This window comes from Mus caroli, chromosome 4, assembly GCF_900094665.2.
Source record: "Mus caroli chromosome 4, CAROLI_EIJ_v1.1, whole genome shotgun sequence".
Lineage (NCBI taxonomy): Eukaryota > Metazoa > Chordata > Mammalia > Rodentia > Muridae > Mus > Mus caroli.
Window position 1 is genome coordinate 112,955,606 of NC_034573.1, and position 20,092 is coordinate 112,975,697.

Genomic DNA, 20,092 nt, shown 5'->3' on the forward strand with positions numbered 1-20,092 from the left:
TTCATAAAGAGGAAGAAGCTAGCAGAATAAAGCACTCAATGCTGTCTGCTTTCTGACTGTATATGCAATGTGACCAGATTCCTCAAGCTCCAGCCATTCCCTACCCTGTACTGTGAACCACATTAAGCCTTTTATCTTTTCATTTCTTTTTATAATTTTTATTTCATTATTTTTTATGTGCATTGATGTTTTGCCTGTCTGCATGTCTGTGTGAAGGTGTCGGGTTCCCTGGACCTAGAGTTACAGAGAGTTGTGAGCTCCCATTTGGGTGCTGGGAATGGAACCCTGATCCTCTGGAAGAGCAGCCAGTGCTCTTAACCACTGAGCCATCTCTGCAGCCCCACCTTTTCTCTACTAAGTTGCTTTCCTTAGAGTGTTTTATCACAGCAGTGTGAGAAGCAATTGGCAGATCCCTTCTGAGTGCTGTTTGCAGTTAGTACCCTGATAGTACAGCATATCTGTGTTTTTACAAACATCGGGGACCCCTGTTGTTCTGTTACTCTCTTCTTCCTTGGAAGGAGCACCCTCCTTTCGGACTAGGGACACTTGCTAAGGGAAGAATTGACTCTGCTCTGGGTTGTAGGGGTAGGCAAGTGCTTCAGCCTGGCCAATCAGAGCAATGCATCCCCAGGGTCTTCAGTGATGGCCTCTAAGGTTAGCACGGGTCCCAGTCAGAATGCTGAGTGACAACACTTAGAAAGAGATGCAAGATACTGGTAGATATTGTATCTATATGTTGATTCCAAGGAAAAAGGCAATCCTCAGGAGACAAAGCCAAGTCTCAGTTAAGTATTATTTATGTTGAGTAAGCCCTTGGGTCCAGCGACCCCTAAAGTCCAATCTACTCCTGTTTTTTGTTTTTTGTTTTCCCCTCACCCTGAGCTATCTCAGTCCCCTTTTGCCTAACCCATGGCAATCTGGGTTTTCTGTCACTTGCAACCAAGCATGGTAACTGTTAGAGAAATATGTCAAACTCATATATGTTCTTTGCAAGAAAACAGAAACCACTTCTATCTAATCAATGGTGTATTTGGGGGAAAGGGAGGGCTACAAGAAATTAAAGGCAGAAAGCACAGGTTTGGGAAAGGACACGTGCTACAGTGGTTCTGGGAGATTCAGATACCAGGAATGAATGAATAGACAGTGGCTTTAGAGCACTGACTGCTCTCATTAGAATAAGCCAATACTGACCAACTGCCATCCAAAGACTTTGCTGGAGATTCACGTTAGTTTGGAAGTTTGGAGGGATGCTATGGGCAGATAATGGTAGGGACATAGACACAGCATGACTGATTTACTTGAGAAATTAAGAACAAAGTCATGCTTAGCAAATGTGGGGAAGGGAAGGAACTCAGCTCTGCTGACCTCATTCTCTCCCAGACACAAAAGAGACAGCGAAATATCTAGGACCCAGGGGAATTCCAGCTGTCACCAGGTTGCACTAGGCACTGTGGAGAAAACACAGAGAACCAGAGAGGCATTATCCATCACATGGGCACCGTTCAGGACCAAAAGGGAGAGGAATAACAGCTCTGTAGTGAAGCCAATTGAAGAGGCCAGTGTTCTCCTCCCTGGACCCTTACAGGCTCCACAGCCCATTTGAGAGCTTCCTATACAGCCATGCTGTCCTTCCACACAGCTTGTTCTGCCCCCTCCTCCTTCCTCACAGAACAGGTGTCTGCCAAAGTGCAAGGCTGAGAACGGCAGAGCCATGACAAAGCCCTAGAATTTTTGACTCTCTCTCTCTGTCTCTCTGTCTCTGTCTCTTTTTCTCTCTCTCTCTGTGTATACTTGTTTGTGTATGTGTGCAGGTATGTGTACACGTGTATGCTTTTTCATGCAGAGGTCTGAAGTCAATGGTGAATGCCTTCTTCAGATAATCTCAATCTTATTTTCAAAAAGATTCATATATTATTGTTGCTGTTGTCACCATTGACAGGATCTTCTTATGTAGCTCTGGCTAGCTCAGAACATGCTGTGTAGACTAAGCCGGCAACAAACGCAGACATCCACCTGTCTCTGTTTCCTGAGTGCTGGAAGTACCTCTGTGAGCCACCATGCTCGGAGATTTTTATTATTATATTTTATTATGGGTGGGTGTGCAAGTATGTGCACATGAGTACAGGTGCCTACAGAGGAAGATGAAGTTACAGGCCGTTGAAATCCACCTGAAATAGACTCTGGGAACCAAGCTCAGGTCTTTTAGATGAGAATGAGCAAGTTCTAAATCACTGAGCTATCTCTTTGGCCCCTTCTATGTATGTATGTATGTATGTATGTATATATGTATGTATGTTGTATTATCTATCTATCTATCTATCTATCTATCTATCTATCTATCTATCTACCTACCTACCTACTTACCTACCAACAGTGTCTCTTGCTCACCCAGGGCTAACTGAAGAGGCTTGACCAGCCAGTCAGTGAATCTATCTATCTATCTATCTATCTATCTATCTATCTATCTATCTATCTATCTATCCATACATACATCTATCTATCTATCTATCTATCTATCTATCTATCTATCTATCTATCTATCTATCTATCTATCTATCTATCTATCATCTCTCACTGATGCAGAGATAGCAGAAGAGGCTTGGCCAGTCAGTTAGTGACCCTCAGGGACCCACTTGTCTTTGCCTCCCCAGCACTGAGATCACAGACACATGCCACCCACCTGGGTTTTTGCACTTTACTAACTGATCCATCTTCGAAGTTCTAAGCTCGGGAATTTAAATCTGGTTGGCCTGCAGCTGCTGAACAGTAGACTCCAACCCAGCAGGGGACCGTACTCCTTCTAGGTACACAGGCTAGCCAGAGGTGGCAAGTGGGGAATCTGAACGGAAACAAAGGCTGGAATCCTAATTTTGTTGCTAATGAGCTATGTGATAATGGACAAGCTGTCTACTTGCCCCATACCTTTGAGTCTCCATTCACTACCTGGAAGAAATGATAACTTGGGATGAAAGCCTGTTGCCTAGGCACCAGCATAGCTCAAGTGGTTGTGAAAAACATCAAAATACTTCCAAGCCAATTAGTAAACAGATAGGCAAACCCTTGGGCATCCCAGCACACTTGCTTCTCCCTTGCCTGTCCTTGCTTGATCCAATAAGTCCTGTTAACTCTTGGCAGAACACGATTGAGACCTTAATCTAACCCGAAAGCCGGCATTGTCTTAGTTAGGGTTTCTATTGCTGTGACAGAAAACTATGACCAAAACAAAACAAAACAAAAACAAAAACAGCCTTGGAGAGGAGAAAGTTTATTTCAGTTTGCAGCTCTTAGTCACACTCTGTCACTAAGGAACCATCTTGTTCCCCAAGGCTTACTCAGTGCACTTTCTTATACCACGCAGGACCTCCTACCTTGACACAGCCTCACCAACAGTAAGTTGGACCTTCCCACATCAATCAAGGAAGTGCTCCTTAAAGCTTCCCAAGAGGCCAATATGGTAGGCACATTTTCCTCTTCCCAAATGACTCCAGTTTGTGTCGTTAATAAAACACTAGCCAGCACACTGGTAATATAAGAACTTAAGTGAGTTGTGTTTTTCAATATCAGTCCTGAGTGGTCATGTTTGGAATTGAGATGCCTTGGGAAAAGAATAGCAGTCTGGCACATAGTGAAGCAACTAAGTACATGTTCGCTGTTACTATTTTAGACATCAAAACTCAGGGGACATGAGTTCAGGGTTGAGCACCATGAGCAAGTGGGTTGGGCCTGGCAGTTTAGAAACAGTATGGGTCCTGAGATGGCTTCAGGGCAAGGCTGCGTAGGCAGTCTGATCCAGGACACGTATATAATCAGGACAACCACACACTGGCCCCTTCACGGTTGAAAAGGACTCACTATTGCCAGCTCTGCTGGGATGCTGGGATGTCTCATTTCTTTAAGACTTGGGAGGTTTTCCCTGTAGACATTGCCTTTCAGAAAGCAAAATTCTAATCTGAGTTTATATTATACTTGGATATGACATATCTCCCAAAAAGGTATAAACTGAAGGTTTGCTCCCTAATGGCATGTTTAGAGGTTGTCTTAGTCAGGGTTTCTATCCCTGCACAAACATCATGACCAAGAAGCAAGTTGGGGAGGAAAGGGTTTATTCGGCTTACACTTCCATGCTGCTGTTCATCACCAAAGGAAGCCAGGACTGGAACTCAAGCAGGTCAGGAAGCAGGAGCTGATGCAGAGGCCATGGAGGCATGTTCTTTATTGGCTTGCCTTCCCTGGCTTGCTCAGCCTACTCTCTTATAGAACCCAAGACTACCAGCCCAGGGATGGTCCCACCCACAAGGGGTCTTTCCCCCTTGATCACTAATTGAGAAAATGCCTTACAGTTGGATCTCATGGAGGCATTTCCTCAACCGAAGCTCCTTTCTCTGTGATAACTCCAGCTGTGTCAAGTTGACACAAAATTAGCCAGTACAGAGGTAGACTTTGAGAAAGTAACTGTAGCTTGAAGGCTTTAACCTAATTGGTGGATCCATCAATGGATTATTGTCTGAGGTTTGTTTTGTTTTGTTTGAAAGATTTATTCTCTCTTTCTCTCGTGTGTGTGTGTGTGTGTGTATGTGTGTGTGTGTGTGTGCCTGTGTGCATGTATGTGCACCATGTATGTACAGTGCCTGAGGAGACCATAAGAGGGGTCAGTTCCCTTGGAACTGGAGTTACAGGTAGTTGTGAGCTGTTATGTGGGTGCTGGGAACTGAACCTAGGTCAATTGGAAGAACAGCCAGTGATCTCAATTACTGAGCCATCTCTCCTGCCCAGGGATAGATTCTTAACTGAATGGACTCTTGAGAGAAGATGGGAATTGCAGAAGAAGGCCCCTGGGAAAGTGCCTTTGACGTGACCTCCTGCCTCTGCTTCTTGGCTGCTGTGATATGATCAGCTTTGTCCCGTCATGCACTGTATGTCATTATGTTCAAACTTATCTCAGGTGCAGAACAATGGGGCAAGTGGCTGTGGGCTGGAACATTGAGCCAAACTAAACCCCACCCTTTCTTTGAAGTTGTTTATGTCAGATGTTTTGTTTTGGCAATAAATTAAAAACAAAACAAGACAAACCTAAGTTGTGCTGGTGATGCTCACCTCCAATCTCGGCACTTGGGAGGCAGAGGCAGGAGGATCTCTGTGAGTTTGAGGCCACCCTGGTCTACAGAGGAAGTTCTAGGATAGCCAGGGCTACACAGAGAAACTCTCTCTCAAAAACAAAACAAAACAAAACAAAACAAAACAAGCAGCCAAAACTAGGTTGCGTCCCTTAGGGACTTGAAGGACTTGAAGGGGGAGCAGAGCTGTGTACCAGCATTACCGGTTATGCTTGGATTTTAAATGTCCCACAGAAGCTTGTGTGCTGCAGATGTGGTCTCCATGCAGCCATATGCACAGGTGGAAGATGAGCATCTCTGACCTCACGGGTGGATCCATCCATTCATGGATTCACAACTTGGTTTCTGAGGCAAGGCTTTGTTAAAGAGTGAGCATCCTCTCTGATGCTTCCTGGCTCCCATGCGCTAAGCATCTTTGCTTTACCATGATCCACACCATAGTGTTTTGCCTTGGACAGGCCCCAAACAATAATTATGGTCTGTGACATCTGAAACTATGAGACAAAGTAGATCTTTCCTCCAACTAAATGGTTTGTCTTAGGCATTTTGTCACAGCAATGGAAAGCTAATCCAACTGGCAAGGAGTGGAGCCCAAGCCAAGACTGCTCAGGAGATGGTAGCGGGATAAGATAGGTGATACAAATATAATACTTTCCCTTTGTCCATGGAATATGTGTCAAGACACACAGTGGATACCTTGACTTCAGACAATTTGTTGTTGGTGATTGGTTTTTGTTTTGTGCCAGGTAACTCTGAGAACTCATTATAAAAACCAGGCCAACTTCACAGTTACCTTCCTGCTTCTCTGACTCCTGAATCCCGTGATTACAGGCATATGCCATCACACCTGGCTCAACCCCTGTAATTTAACGCCTCTTTTCCTTCTAACCGAAGCATGACATTTCCAGGGTGGTGTACAAAGGCAACTCTAGCACATGGTTCTTTTTCCTTCGTCATAATTTCGTGGATTTGTTCTTCCTGTAGTGCTTCACTATCAACATATACTTGCCTCACTAAATCAAGAACTCCCAGTTTTCACTTACAGGAAGACTTTTACAGCTTCTCTTTGAGACATCCAAATTGTCAGCATTCCTGTTCTGGTTGAGCTATTAAGTAAAACATACTCACTTACAAATACTCACTAGCATAGCTGATCTCAGTAACTAAGGGACAGATGGTATATACAGAGTGGATACGCTGGACAAGAGGACAGAGGCTTGAAAGGAATGGCAGATTTCATTATGGCAATTAGGACAGTCCACCGCTTAAACCTTGTGGATTCTGTGTTTCTGAAATTTCCCATTTGGTGTTTTGGACTGTGACTGATTGCAGATAGTGGAAATTGTAGAAACTAAGACCACAAATAAGGATGTACCGCTGTGAAGTTCTAGCACAACGGAAGCTTTCAACAAAGTAAGCTACTGTTAGGGGCGCTGGAGTCCAAGGAAAGCCCTCGGATTCATGTCCCTATAATTCTGACAGTCACACTTCCTTTATTCTCCTTCTCTTCTCTCCACGGAGTCTCTAGTACTAGCTCCCACGTTTTACAGACTGGGAGGTCCTGGATGAGGGAGGGCTTGCTTGAGATCATACGAGGGTCCCTAGAAACAACCAGACTCCATTTTAGGTGTTCAGGTATCACTTCCAGCAACCCATGTTCTCCTCACTTACCTGCACGTTGGGTTATAGTTAACTGTAACCAAGCACTCTTGCTTACCACTTGAGGGTTTAAAGCACGGAAGGTACCCGGGGAAGGACTTAAGGCTTTTAAGAAACTTCATGAGTCACCAACCAAAGATGCCATGGATGTATCTCCTCTTTAACTCGAACACGGAGCTCCCAACCGTGTGCTGCAGCCCCAGAGAAAAGGCATAGCCAGCTGCTAGAACGGGACAGCGCAACTGACTTAAGAGGAAATGGATAGCTCTCATAAGGAAGACGCAGGTCCTACTGGTTTTCCCTGGCTGTGCTTGGTTTGGGAGTTTCTAAGACCAAATTTCCAAAAACCGGTTCTTTGCCTGTCCCTAGTCCCCCAAACAGCGCTCATCTCCACCATTTGCTGCCTGGACAGAAATCCGGCCTCTTCAGCATCTGCAATCCCATTTAACCAATCCCCCACGCGTCCCGCCCCCACTTTTGGTAGATCCCTTGAAGTCCCTCCTCCGCACGTGGCCCAGCCCAGGGATCTCTGCTCCCCTTTCGCCTAGAGTTTGGCGTTAGAGCTCTTTCCCACCACCTTGGGTTGTGAGCTCTCAGACACCAGTACATCCGTGGCGACTGAGCGGGCTGTGACGAGACCCCCAAGTGCGGGAAGGAGGTGTTTTCGCCTCCCTGAAACCTTCCAGACCCGTTCAGTGTAAACCGCCTCCGGTTTGTGTCAACATCCGAGGCCGGAGACTGGCGGCGGCTGGGAACCGGCTCCATCTAAGCGACGGGAATGCGGGAGGGTGGGGAATGGAGCAATGCTTGGCGTACTGTAAAGGCTCCTTCTGGAGGAGAACCAACGAGTCTTTTTAGGGGTCCTCGAGAAGTAAGGATAGAGCCTGACAAGAGATCTGACTTAGAGTTGGGTGGAGGGAGCCCACGCCCTCGTGTGTCTAGGTAGAGGATACTTCCATATCCACCCAGCTCGTGCCGCACCCACCCTCCCCTCTGCTAAAAGGCGGGAGGGGAGTGGGTGTGGAGGGGCACTGGTGCAAAGCCGCGAGTTCTTGACCACCCTATCTCCTCTTTTCCACCTTGCCACTTCGCAGCTCCTCATTGATCCCCTCCAGGTACGGGCGGGACAAGAGACGGGGTCGCATCTTATGAATCACCCCCTATCTTACCCCCACCCCCGCTGGGGCCCAGGAAGAGAAGGCTTAGAAATTCAACTGTGGTTCTTCTGTTCCCATAGCAACGGTGCGGTTGTTTTTTGCGAATCCACTTTAATCATCGGTACTTTTCGCTCCAAACTGTGACCCAGGCTCTGAGCCTCGGGGTTGAGGAACAGATGGGGGTACAGACCTCTACAATCCTGGCGACTCGGAGAAGGTCAGCGCGGGCGGACGGGCGGGGCGCGCTCTTGTGGTAGCCTAGACTCACAGGCCACCCCATCCCCACCTGAAACCCTGCCTGTCACTCGGTGCCAGCCGAACCAATCGATGTCCAAAGTTGCTGAGAGGAGGCGGGTCTTATGCAAATCGTGTCGCCTTCGAGAAGCAAATAGTGATACAAGAACTGGGGAGGCGGCTCCGACGCGGACCCTACAGAGCCTGTCGTCCGCCTGATAGCCAGCCTTGTACCCGCGGCCGCCCAAGCTCGGAGCCATCTAGCGACCCGGCGAGCGACCTCAGGTAATGAGGGTGGGGCTGGGCCCTCGAAGCAACCTCGCGGGGCGGAGGCCCTGAGCCCCTCCTCCTCCGCCTTCCACTCCCATCCTCATCTGCTCAGATCCATCTTTCTGATCCTGGGTCTGTCATAGGTGGACAGCCATCTGGAAGCCCGCCTTGGGTCAGGAACTTTCACTTCAAGCCGGGTCTCCAGTTCAAGAAGGAGGTACAGCTGCCTCCTTACCCCCAGCTCAGGTAAGAACAACCATTCCTCTGGCTCCAGTGCAAACACACGCGCGTGCGCCACACACACACACACACACACACACACACACACACACACACACACACACTTACTTGGGGGTGTGTTGTGTCACTGGTGCTAGAAGAGAGGTTTCAGTCACCCTGTCTTCTCTTGCCTCTAGAACCAAGCCTCATGGAAACCTCTACTTGGAGGTAGCCCACACCGACACCAATAGTTTACTGTCATTCACATCTCAAGGTCTTGTTCCGCAGAAGACCTCGATAGCAAATTCATTCTCTGACTACACTCTCTCTGCCCTTTATGCTCACAGTTCACAGCATACCTAAGGGAAGGATGAAGACCCACCCCCCCGAGCCTCCTACTCCAGACCCATTCACCATCTCCCTTCTAGTAGCCTCCAAACTAGACAGAGGTCCCACACTCTTCCTCCTTTATCTTGCCTGGAGCATAAACCAGGGATGCTCCTCCCAGGAGACCACCCCATAGCTCTAGTCTCTAAACCTCATCACCCCTCACACAGGAACACACCAGGTCCTCTCTCTGTAACCCGGTCTTCTCTGTTCCTTTTGTGCCTGTTGCTCCCTCTCGGCTTCCTGTTGTTTGCAGAGATGAAGCCAAAGATGAGCCCATGTGGGCTCATTTTCTCCTTTCTCTATGTCTGAATGAGGAAGCAGAAGAGTGCAAGCCTTGCCTTCGCCTCGATCTCTGCTTGACTTTAGCCAAGGCTTTTCCCTCTCAGATTCTCCATGAGATAGGCAAAGAGCAGGACAGAGGAGGGTTTGATGAGATGGTCTTGAGCAGCCTTCCAGGTCTGACATATTCTGGTTCCATAGCTGATTACAGAAGAACAAAGCCCTGTTCAAACCATTAGGATATTTCTCAGAGGAGACCTGAGAGGCCCCAGCCATCACTATAGGGACATCCTTTTCACTCAGGCCAAGGTTCAGGCTACTCCCTCCTACATATCCTACAGCCTCATTCTCTTAGGGGTCTTTCCAGACCACCAGGCCACCCTGGCATGAAAGCTCCAAATTATAGGTGGTCAACACAGCTCACCTTGTATGAGTCACTTTTGCCTTTTATTATGAAGGGGAGGAACAAGACCTGGTTGTTACTGCCATTGCTGCTGCTTGTGGAAGAGCAAAGGGAGGAGAGGGAAAGAGAAAAATCTCCTGACCAGGGAGCTGTTGTCACCATGGCAACCGCTTCAGCACCAGCTCCTCTGAAGCTAGGCGAGGGTGTGGGATTATTGCCTCCTTCAGTCCCTTCTACTTTTTACTGTCATCTCTCCACTTGAACCTCCTAACCCTGAACCCCCTAGAAGAAGCCTCTGAGCACGGAGGAGGGGGCAGAGATTTTTGAAGCAAGGAGTACCTCCTCAACTGAAGCATAGCCCTCCAGAAGGTACGACTTCAACAGAGCACGCACCCAGATAGGCGCTGGTCTTTGCTTTGTAGCTGATGGGCTCCAGTTGACCTTGGGTGAACCTTTCCCTTCCCTGACTCTGGGTTCTATTGTCTTTGAAGTAGGCTTGATAGGAGATCACAGACAAACAAATCAGTGTGACAAAGTACCAAGAGGAAGGGCATGTTGCTCTCCTCTCATAATCTAAGTGACATTCACTGAGCGTGACTATATCCTAGGCTCTGCCTCCAAGCTTCTGCAGGATGCTCAGGTACAGCAGGCACGGGAGAAAACTTCCAGAAGACAGACTTAGAAACAATAAGAATCAGGAACTTTTCCCCCTGTCCAAGATGCTCAGAAATTGTCTAAGTCCCATTGGAAGGGGGAAAGCTTACTTAGGGGCAGAAAGACCTGGAGACTCTCCCCTGGAGTCCTAGATCATTAGATAAGTGTCAGAAGACAGTGCATGGGTGAGGGTTCCACACCATAGCCTCACAAGGTCTGCCTGTGCCCACAGGGCTGAGTTCATGCTGCTGCCTGACCACTGCTCATCTGGGAAAGGGCTGATTGCAAGGAAGAATGTTTCAGGGAAGGAATGAAAGCAGCTTGCAGCTTGTGTCAGCCCAGAGAAGGGGGAAGGCAGAAAAACTCTTTAAGCACATAGGTGAAGTGGGATCTAGCTGAGATGCCTGGCTCAGGAGGAGGATGGATAATGGGTAGAACAACAGAGGGAGGATGAAGAGCAACAGGTGGGCAGTTTGAAACAAGATTCTAGATGGTTTTGGAGTTTTAGAGTCTGGTCATGAATGTGTGGGTATAGCTATTTCTACCCTAACTTTGAGATGAGATTCTAGAAGATTCGGGAGTTTCAGAGGGTCACCTATACCATGCATTGTAACTATGGGAAATCATCCCTTGAAACAGAGGTATCAGAAAGAGGGCCCTTCCTGAGGGGCAAGTAAGCCCCGTGACTGTGGGCCAACACAAGACCCGATGGCAAGCAGGACCTGAAGAAAAAGGGGGGAAATCTGAAATAATCCGTAGGTTCTTTTTTTCTTCTCTTCAACCTCAGACCCAGGGGTGAGAGAGAGAGGCAGTGGGGATCAGTTGTTCAAACTGAGGGTGACTCTGGCTGTAGCCAAGGTGCTTATGGGCCTACACTAGGTTGGATATATAGTTTCTGCCGGTCAGAGATTCTGGGCTGCAGCTCAGGCAAAATGATCCCACTGAGACCACAGGACCAGAGATGTTTTCCCCAGAAGGCAGGTGGAGGTGGAGAAAGCCTGTGCTGAGAAAGGACAGCCATGGTGTAGAGAGAATGGCTCAAGCAGGTGGTAGGGATTCAGCCTGGATGCTCATTGGAACCCCTCCACTGCTCTCTCTCGTGCTCTCTCTCTCTCTCTCTCTCTCTCTCTCTCTCTCTCTCTCTCTCTCTCTCTCACACACACACACACACACACACACGCTAAAGTGGGGGAGGTAATCTCAAAGGGTGCTTCCTATTTTTCATTTCTGAAAATCTAAGAGGAGGAGATGTTTTCTGTTCCTCACTGGGTCTAGGGCCAAGTAGGGGCAGGGCACAGGCAAGGACCCTGAAGACAGAAGGTGGAAAGGTAACACAGGAGAGAGAAGGGGAGCAGAAGGTGAGGACCACACAGACACCATGACACATACAGACTTGTGTGCTCTGACAGATTTGCAGCCTCATCCGTTGACACCCTCCCACACATAGACCCAGCCCCTCGTGCAGAAACTCAGGCACATCCTACAAGAGCCAAGGGGAAGAGGTTTTGCCTCCCCCATCAGACACCATTGCTCTCCTGTTTTTCAACTTCCTTACGTATGTCTTGAGCTTACACATTCTTCCGGGAGGAAGCAGCTGAGGATGGTCCCTCTATTCCACCTATGGGTGGTCCAGAAGCACCCTTGGCTCTGCCACTGGTGCAGTCCTAAGCTCCTGAAGATAGCATGCTTCCCCCTCCCAGGCTTCTCCTGTAGAATTCCTCCTCATCTTCTGGGGCTGGGAAGTTAGGAGTTCTCGAAGGATGTTGCCAGCTTCACTGCTCCTTGATTTCATGCACAGAAGAGGATCCTGAGGTTCAGAGCTATTCTGTAACTAACTTGCGGACCATATGCCTTGATTTCTGTGCTCATCTCAGTCCTAAATCCAGTCAGCAAACTCCCTCCTTAGTACCTTTCAGTCCTTCTGCCTCTCTCCAGTTGAACTGTATGCCAAGTCCCTCCTTGTACTGCTCCGTCCTCTCTGCTTTAAGTCATCTTTTATTGAAGATTTGTTTTTATTGTTCGTAATGATGTACAGGAGGGTGTTTTTACCTGAGGACATGTGCACATGAGTGTAGGTGCCCTTGGTGGCCAGAGGTGTCAGATGCCCTGGAGCTGGAGATGGTTGTATTTGGCATGGGTGCTGGGTCCTCTGAAAGAGCTGCAAGTGCTTGTAATCACTATGCCATCTTTCCAGCCTCAAGTCGTCTTGCACATTGCAGCCAAAGGAAGATTTAAAAAAAATAAAAATAAAAAACCTCTAGATGTCCAGGACCTGGCATATTGTAAGCATCTCATGTTGTGGAATGAATGTTAGCTTGCAAACATTTTAAAGCAAAAGCTTTAAAGCCTCCAGGTTGGCATGGAGCGAAGGCCCTTTATAGGCCATCATCCATCTCTAGAAACCTCTTATGAGCTACTGAAAGCTGGCTTGTCTTATTTTTATCTTCATATCAAGCCCAGGCCCTCAACAAATACTCAAGGAGTGAATGGGTTAATGAAAAGCAAAATGTAATCAGGGTCATGTCTGCTCCAGGCTGGGACTTCTATTTGTACACAGGAAGGAAGGAGAGATGCTTCCTGTGTGGGGCTCCCAGGAAGGCCTGGAGGAATTTGGGAACCAGTTCCTGGGGGACACTGGTAGGAGAGGAACCTACCCAGGGGGGAGGGTGCTGAGCCTACCCAGGGGAGGATGCTGAAGGCAGACAGCCCTTGCTAGCAGGAAGTTAAGTTGAGGCTTTACCCTATGGACCAGAGGTACTGTGAATGATGGGAAGGTAAGGATGAAGATTGGGCCATATCCTACCTCCAGTCATTGAGAGGATCAGCTGCCACCTGGAAAGACTGGGTATGTCCTTACAGGAGAGGTCTGCTCTGAAGTATGGGGTGCTGTAAGAGGAGAGGATATCCTCTTGTTGGGAGAGAGAACCCACTATCCAGAGAGTGGTCTCTATCTGAGAACGGGAGACAGGGAGCTGAGCACCTTGAAGGGAGGCAGAGCTCGCTGGGGAAATGAGGAGGGACAGATGCTGACAGATGATAGGAAGACAGGCTCCTTATGGGGCGGGGAGTGTGAAGAAGGGTCCAAGTTGGATGAGGTTGGTGAACCACTTTGCCCAGATGAGGTCCTACCCCGGGCCATGTTGAAGGAGCCCTCTGTCCTCCAGGCCCACCATGGGGAAAAACAACAGCAAGCTGGCCCCCGAGGTGCTGGAAGACCTGGTCCAGAACACGGAGTTCAGCGAGCAGGAGCTAAAGCAGTGGTATAAAGGTTTCCTGAAGGACTGCCCCAGCGGCATCCTCAACCTGGAGGAGTTTCAGCAACTCTATATCAAGGTACCCAGGTGGGGTGTGGCGTAGTGGGGTGGACAGGTACTGGGGACCCGAAAACTGGCAGAGCTCAGCAGGTTGGGCTAGGTGGGGAGGGTGAAGTTGTTGTTGTGCCCCAATAATCCGCAGTCCTACCTCAGTTCTTCCCTTACGGAGACGCGTCCAAGTTTGCGCAGCATGCTTTCCGCACCTTCGACAAGAATGGCGATGGCACCATCGACTTCCGGGAGTTCATCTGCGCCCTTTCTGTCACCTCCCGTGGCAGCTTCGAGCAGAAGCTCAACTGGGCCTTTGAGATGTACGATCTGGACGGTGACGGCCGCATCACACGGCTGGAGATGCTGGAGATCATCGAGGTGCGGCTGGGGCTGGGTGGGCGTGCAGTGTTCTTGAGCCTAGCCACTTCCCAGCATTCCTCCACCACAGTTCTTCTGGTCCCTTACACAGTGTTTAACCTGTGCGGTAGATGGTGATACCCCATTTTCCCAGATAAACGAAAGGTAGCATGTGGCAGCCATCAGTGAATCAAATCTAGGGTAGCCGAGTTCATTCATTTGGTTTTTCAAGAAATAAAGTATTGAGGTTTGGAGAGATGGCTCAGCACGTAAGGATGCTCGTTACTTAAGTTTGCCCTGGGACCCCATGTGGTAGAAGGAGAGAACCAATTTCTATATATTGTCCTCCCCAGACATGCCATGATTCTTGTTCTGGTCTGTATACGTACACACACACACACACACACACACACACACACAAAATGTTTGTTTTTGTTTTTAATTTTGCTTTCTGTCATGTGTTTTGATAGGAGACTCCTTCTAGTAAATCAATAAGTATATTTGGGTCATGCCAGGCAGTAAATGGTATGGAAATGAGCAAAGTAAGGGAAGGGAGAGTTGGGGGGGGGGGATGGGGAGGAGCTAACACGTCCAGTCTGCAGAGTGAACCACTCACTCAGGTGAAGCTGGGTTTGCATAGCTCACAGTGTGGTAAGAGGTCCGGGACAGAAGGGCTGTGAGCAGAGGTGGGAATGGTGGCAAGATGATCCAACAGAGGGCATTGATCCTTGAGGCATTGAGGCAGAGAAGCATGTCAGTAGCAGAGGCCTAGAGACCAGTTAGAAGATTGCCTCAGAAACCCAGTCAGGAGCTGGAGGAGGCTGCCTTCATCATGCACAGACTGTGGGAACGGTGGAAAGCAAGTCTACATAGGGCCCACTAGAGAATTTGAGTTGGCGTGTTTAGAGCTGAAGAACTGGATGTATGTGTGAGAAGGAGGGGAGAGGAGAATGACAGAACTAAGCACAGTGGCTCACTACTGTAATCCCAACACTCAGGAAGCTGAGGCCCAAGGATTGTGAGTTCAAGGACAGGCTGAGCAACATCCTGAGTTCCAAGCTATAGATGGGCTATAGATGAGAAACATTGTCTCAGAGAATGCCTTGGGGTTTTGTTGTTGTTGTTGTTGTTGTTTTATTTTGTTTTGTTTTGAAATCTAGCAGAATAAGTCCTTGCTTGCTGAGACAGGGAATTCTAGAGGCGTGACAATTGGGAAGTGGTAACGAGTTGAGTTTGAGGCATGATTCATTTAAAGTGCTTATTAGGATGATAACATAAACAATATCATATACGTTGTTTGGGTGTGGTAGTGCATGCCTTTAGTCCCAGCACTCAGTCAGGCAGAGGCAGGTGGATCTTTGTGAATTCAAAGCCAGCATGGTCTGCATGGTGAGTTCAAATACAGCCTGGTCTACATAGCAAGTTCCAGGCCCCTCAGAGTTACATGATTGGACCCTGTGAGGTCAGAGAACAACTTTGTGGAGTCAGTTCTTTCCTTCCACCTTTAGGCAGGTTCTGGAGACCAAACACAGGTCATTAGGCTTGTGTAGCAAGTACCTGTACCCGCTAAGCCAGCCAGCCCTAAAAAGCCAGTCTTAATGGCTATAGTCTCCTTCTAGTGTCTCCACCCTCCTCCAGTGTGCCCCCAGTCCACCCTAGATCCCTTGTATTCATCTCCAGTTCTCCCTGCCAGTTGGGTGTTCACACCTCTGTCTTCACTCCATCAGGCTATCTATAAGATGGTGGGCACGGTGATCATGATGCGCATGAACCAGGATGGGCTCACACCCCAGCAGCGTGTGGACAAGATCTTCAAGAAGATGGACCAGGATAAAGATGATCAGATTACGCTGGAGGAGTTCAAGGAGGCGGCCAAGAGTGACCCGTCCATCGTGTTGCTCCTGCAGTGTGACATGCAGAAGTAGAGGCCGGTGAGGGGCAGGGCCCCTGGCCAGGAAAGGCATGGCAACCTCCCAACCTGATGTCCTCTCTGCTGGCCCACCCCTGGGGGGGAGGGGCGTTCCAGCCTCACTCTCTAGCTCACCCACTCCTCTGTCCAAGCCTTTCTCTCCTCAGTCAAGTTCCTCGAGCGACCACCACCTCATTCTGCAAAAGAGACAGGTCCTCTCAAGTAGCCTGTCCTCAGATAGTCTGTCACTAGCTCCACCTCTAGCCTTGGCCTAGAACCAACATCCTTTGGGCTTAGGAGAGTTGGCTTTTGACCCCAGAGGCGAGGTTAAGGAGGGGCTGGGGACTTGCTTTGCAATCCTGTTGTTCCCAGGATTATGGTCCAAATAAACAGCATGGTCCCACAGGCCCCCAGTCAAAGGGCCAAACCGGGTCTGTCCTGGGCTATCGGGATTCCCCGAGAGGTGGTCTCTGCCCTGCCCCCTTGCTCTACCTGGCCCCTCTGGCCCCAGCCTTTGGAACATTCAGTGAGTCCTTTCTTCAGCTAATGCTTGTTGAACCCTTGCTCCATGCCAGGCACCTGAAGGTGCTAAGAATACGGTTGTTTACAGAAACCCATCCCATGCCCTCTGGAAGCTCACAGGGTAGGGAGACAACTGCCAAGGGTTGCGGTCTCAGACAGGGAGGTGGAACACAACGGAGATGAAGGTGCGAGGCAGCTGGCAAGTTGTCAGAACTAGTGTGTCCTCCAGCTGGTGCCACCCAAAGCTGCAGAAAGTCCAACTGAAAAGCCTGTGGAAGTTTAGGTGCCACGTGGGTGGATGTTTTAAGAAAAACAAAATTTTATGTAATATTTATTTTTTTAGTGCCCTTTCAAAGAGATAAGATCATTTTATCAGACTATAAAAATATACTCTATATTACTTGATTTCTTAAAAAAAAGATTTAAATGAATATAAAAATGCTGATGTACAAGGGGGGAAAATGTTTAGGCAAAAGCGGTAGGGCCACCATCAGGCCTGGAGAACCCGTATTCTCACCACCAGCAGTTCCTGCTGTCTCTGCTATGTCCCTTTATTACCTTTTCTCAATTCCACAAGTGACTTTTCTGTCGCACACCTTGGGTGCTGACATCAGAGTAAGAAACGAAGCTTACCATGGGCAAGCGCAGTTCATTCCCACGGCTCGGTACCATGGGCATGCGCAGTTCATTCCCATTAGCGCGGTACCATGGGCAAGTGCTGTTCATTCCCACATCTCGGTACCATGGGCAAGCACAGTGCATACCCACATCTCGGTAGCTTGTTTCTGAGTTTGGGTTGGTTTTTCAGGGATCGGCTTATTCTTTCACAGCCTAAGATAGAAGGAGCTAGAAGAAAGGGATCTTGCGGCTGTTCAGGCTTTGGGGGTTGCGCTTATCTATGGACCAAATGCTTAAAGAATGTGCTGGGCGTACTCCGTGCAAAAGGCTTTTCCTAAACCCTTCCATCCTAGATCTGCCAGGTAATCTACTTTGTCACCTTCCAAGCTCACCAGCTTCGCTTTCTGAATTTTAAGGTCTATGAGCTAACTAGTGTGCTGCATGCTTTCCAGAAAAATCCACCTGCTTCTTCCAGTTCCACGCTTCACTTTCGCCTGCGCTTCCTTGCGATCAGAGGTTGGCTTTGATGTGCGATGACAGTTGGCTTCCTCTTGAACTGCTGTGAAAACAGTCTAGTACAGAGATGCTGTCAGCCAGGGTGGGCGTAGAGAGAGCTTGAGAAGCTGGGGCGTGTGGTGGTGGAGACTGCCCTGCAGAAAATACGCTATTTGCCACTTACTTCCGAGTGCTCACCTCCCTTCTGGTAGAAACGTTTGTAGATTCTGACCTGTGGTCCAAAGTTCTGTCAGACTTTCCTTCTTGTGGCCTTTGGAGGGAGCAAGCCACCTTCTTCCTGACCTGCCTATCCAGGCCACGTGCTAAGGGTGAGGAGTTCTTAGCCTCGAGTGGTACTAGCAGGCGTTTATCTGGTGATGGTTCATGGGGTTGCCCCATAGCTCTCGCAAACGGCCTGCTAAGCATGTCTTTTGCTATCATCAGTGCCACAGACACATAAATGCCCAACCACCTTGCTCAGCTGGGACCTGAATCTTCTAGTGAAAAGCTTTTCCTTCCCCCCAAATGTTTAATCTAGCCCAACTCACAATGACACAGAATTTCTTGGCTTTCTAAGGCTTGTATCTGCCTGCATCTCATTTTGCCCTCCCAGCCCAAGGAGATAAGGGTTTTCAGTACTTTTACCCAGGCTTGGAAGCTAAGGATAAGGGTTGAGGGAGAGAGGTCTCTTGTGTGAGAGACACACAATGCCAAGACTCGAACGCAAGGCTCTCCAAGAGTCTCTTCTCTGCTCCATCTGATTTGTCCAGATGCTAACTGCAAGACAAATCGACATTTGTCCTTTCAGAAGTTTCCTGCCAGGAACTTGCTGAGGCTACAGGCTTCCCCAAAGGAGGAGGAGCTTGAAGTCTCTCCACTTTCAAGCATCCTCTCTGTTGCTTCTGGGCAGCTTTGCATGAACCAATGCTGTTCTTGGAGGCTGCTAATCAAGTCCTGGAAGCATCTTGTATTGTCTTCTCCACTATCTTCTTTCCCCAAAGAATTGCTTGTCTTTTTCCAAGTTGGTAGGCAAGTCCTGCCCATGAGACAGATCACTCTAGGCTTCTGGCCACCCACTCACGGGCAATATTTGCTGCTTAAGGCCAAGGGTTTCAGACAGCCAACAGGCCTCAAACTGGCTCTGCCCTCTTGCTGATGGGAGAAGCCACAGACAGGCCGAGCCTTGCTCCCACATTCTCCTGGGTGTCTAAAACTCAGTACGCCCAGGAGACCATGTGGTAGAGCGCCCGTCCCTGCCTTGGGAAGAGAGAGATCTCCCATCTCCACTCCGGCTTGGGAAGCACTTAGCATGAAGCACAGGTCAGCAGAGATCTGTGTATGACTCGCACAGGCATGAAAACCTAAATGCAGATAAAACAGTGGCATACCAAATTCTCCTTCGAGGTTCTGTATCCTCTTACAAAAAGTCTGTGAATCTGGTGGTTCCAAATTTAGCCTTCTCATGCCTGCTATCCTCATTCATCCTTTCTGGCTAAGTGATGAGCCCCTTATTTCTCATCCCTAAAAATCCCCAGCGTAGGCTGCCTTGTGTGCCGCTGCGATCCGTGCAGCTGCGTAATTACTCGCGTACCTTTGAAATGAAGAGAAAACCAAGCCCCTTGGCCAAGGCACCGATTCCTCTCTGCTCTGGCAATGGCAGAGCCTCAAAAGCAGAAATCCATTTAACGCAGAAGGTTATGGAAGCAAGAAGAGGACACGCTGGTCTTCCCAGGCAGGGCAGTGAGCAGACACTGTAAATATTTTTACACCAAAATTATTAAAGCAAAAGTCATTTCCTGAAGATCCACCCTGGGTGAGGCTTTGTGTTGGCTTTAGAAATCACCACGGGGCTAAGAATACATTTCCTACATAGCTGCTTCATTGTGCTTAAAGGAAGCAAAGGAGTCACGTGCTCAATTTTAAAGTCTCAGAAAAACATGGGTTTTGTTTTTTACCCCCTAGACTTTTCAGGGTTTTCTCTTCTTAGCTTTGTCGGAGTATGGGGTAGGACAGGGTCTCTAGGGATGCATGGGTCCCTCTGCTTGGTGGAGGCTCCCAGGTGCATGGTCTTCTATGCAGTGAGGAAGCCTAGGTTTATCCCAGTTCACTATGGGAGCCCCAGTGTAGCCCTGTCCCCTCCGGACATGCTGCTTCTAATTGTGTTCACAGCAACCATCTTCACTGATCAACCCTGTGCCACGTGGTGTGTGTTTTTCCCACTGACAATGAATAAAAGGTGTGACTGTACAAGCTCTGTTCTTTGCTAAACTGGGCTGGGTGGGGTTAGGGTGGGGCAAAGGGAAAGAGGCCAGGGGAGTTCACAGAGCACCTCAGGAGTTTCCTTGGGGATCAAGCTAGATCTTCAGTCTGGCAGTGTCTTAGTCAGGATTTCTATTCCTGCACAAAACACCATGACCAAGAAGCAAGGTGGGGAGGAAAGGGTTTATTAAGTTTACACTTCCACATTGCTGTTCATCACCAAAGGAAATCAGGGCAGGAACCCACAT

The 20,092-nt window shown here is 48.7% G+C and overlaps 1 protein-coding gene across 1 annotated transcript; it reads left to right on the forward strand.

The window, feature by feature from the left end:
• Positions 1-7,966: 7,966 nt before the first annotated feature.
• Positions 7,967-19,832, forward strand: Hpcal4 (hippocalcin like 4). The gene is made up of 5 exons (XM_021160227.2): positions 7,967-8,449; positions 8,578-8,680; positions 13,544-13,712; positions 13,847-14,062; positions 15,769-19,832. Exons 3-5 carry the CDS (start codon positions 13,551-13,553, stop codon positions 15,964-15,966), a joined length of 576 nt encoding a protein of 191 aa, XP_021015886.1. The 5' UTR covers positions 7,967-8,449; positions 8,578-8,680; positions 13,544-13,550; the 3' UTR covers positions 15,967-19,832.
• The last annotated feature ends 260 nt before the right edge of the window (positions 19,833-20,092 follow it).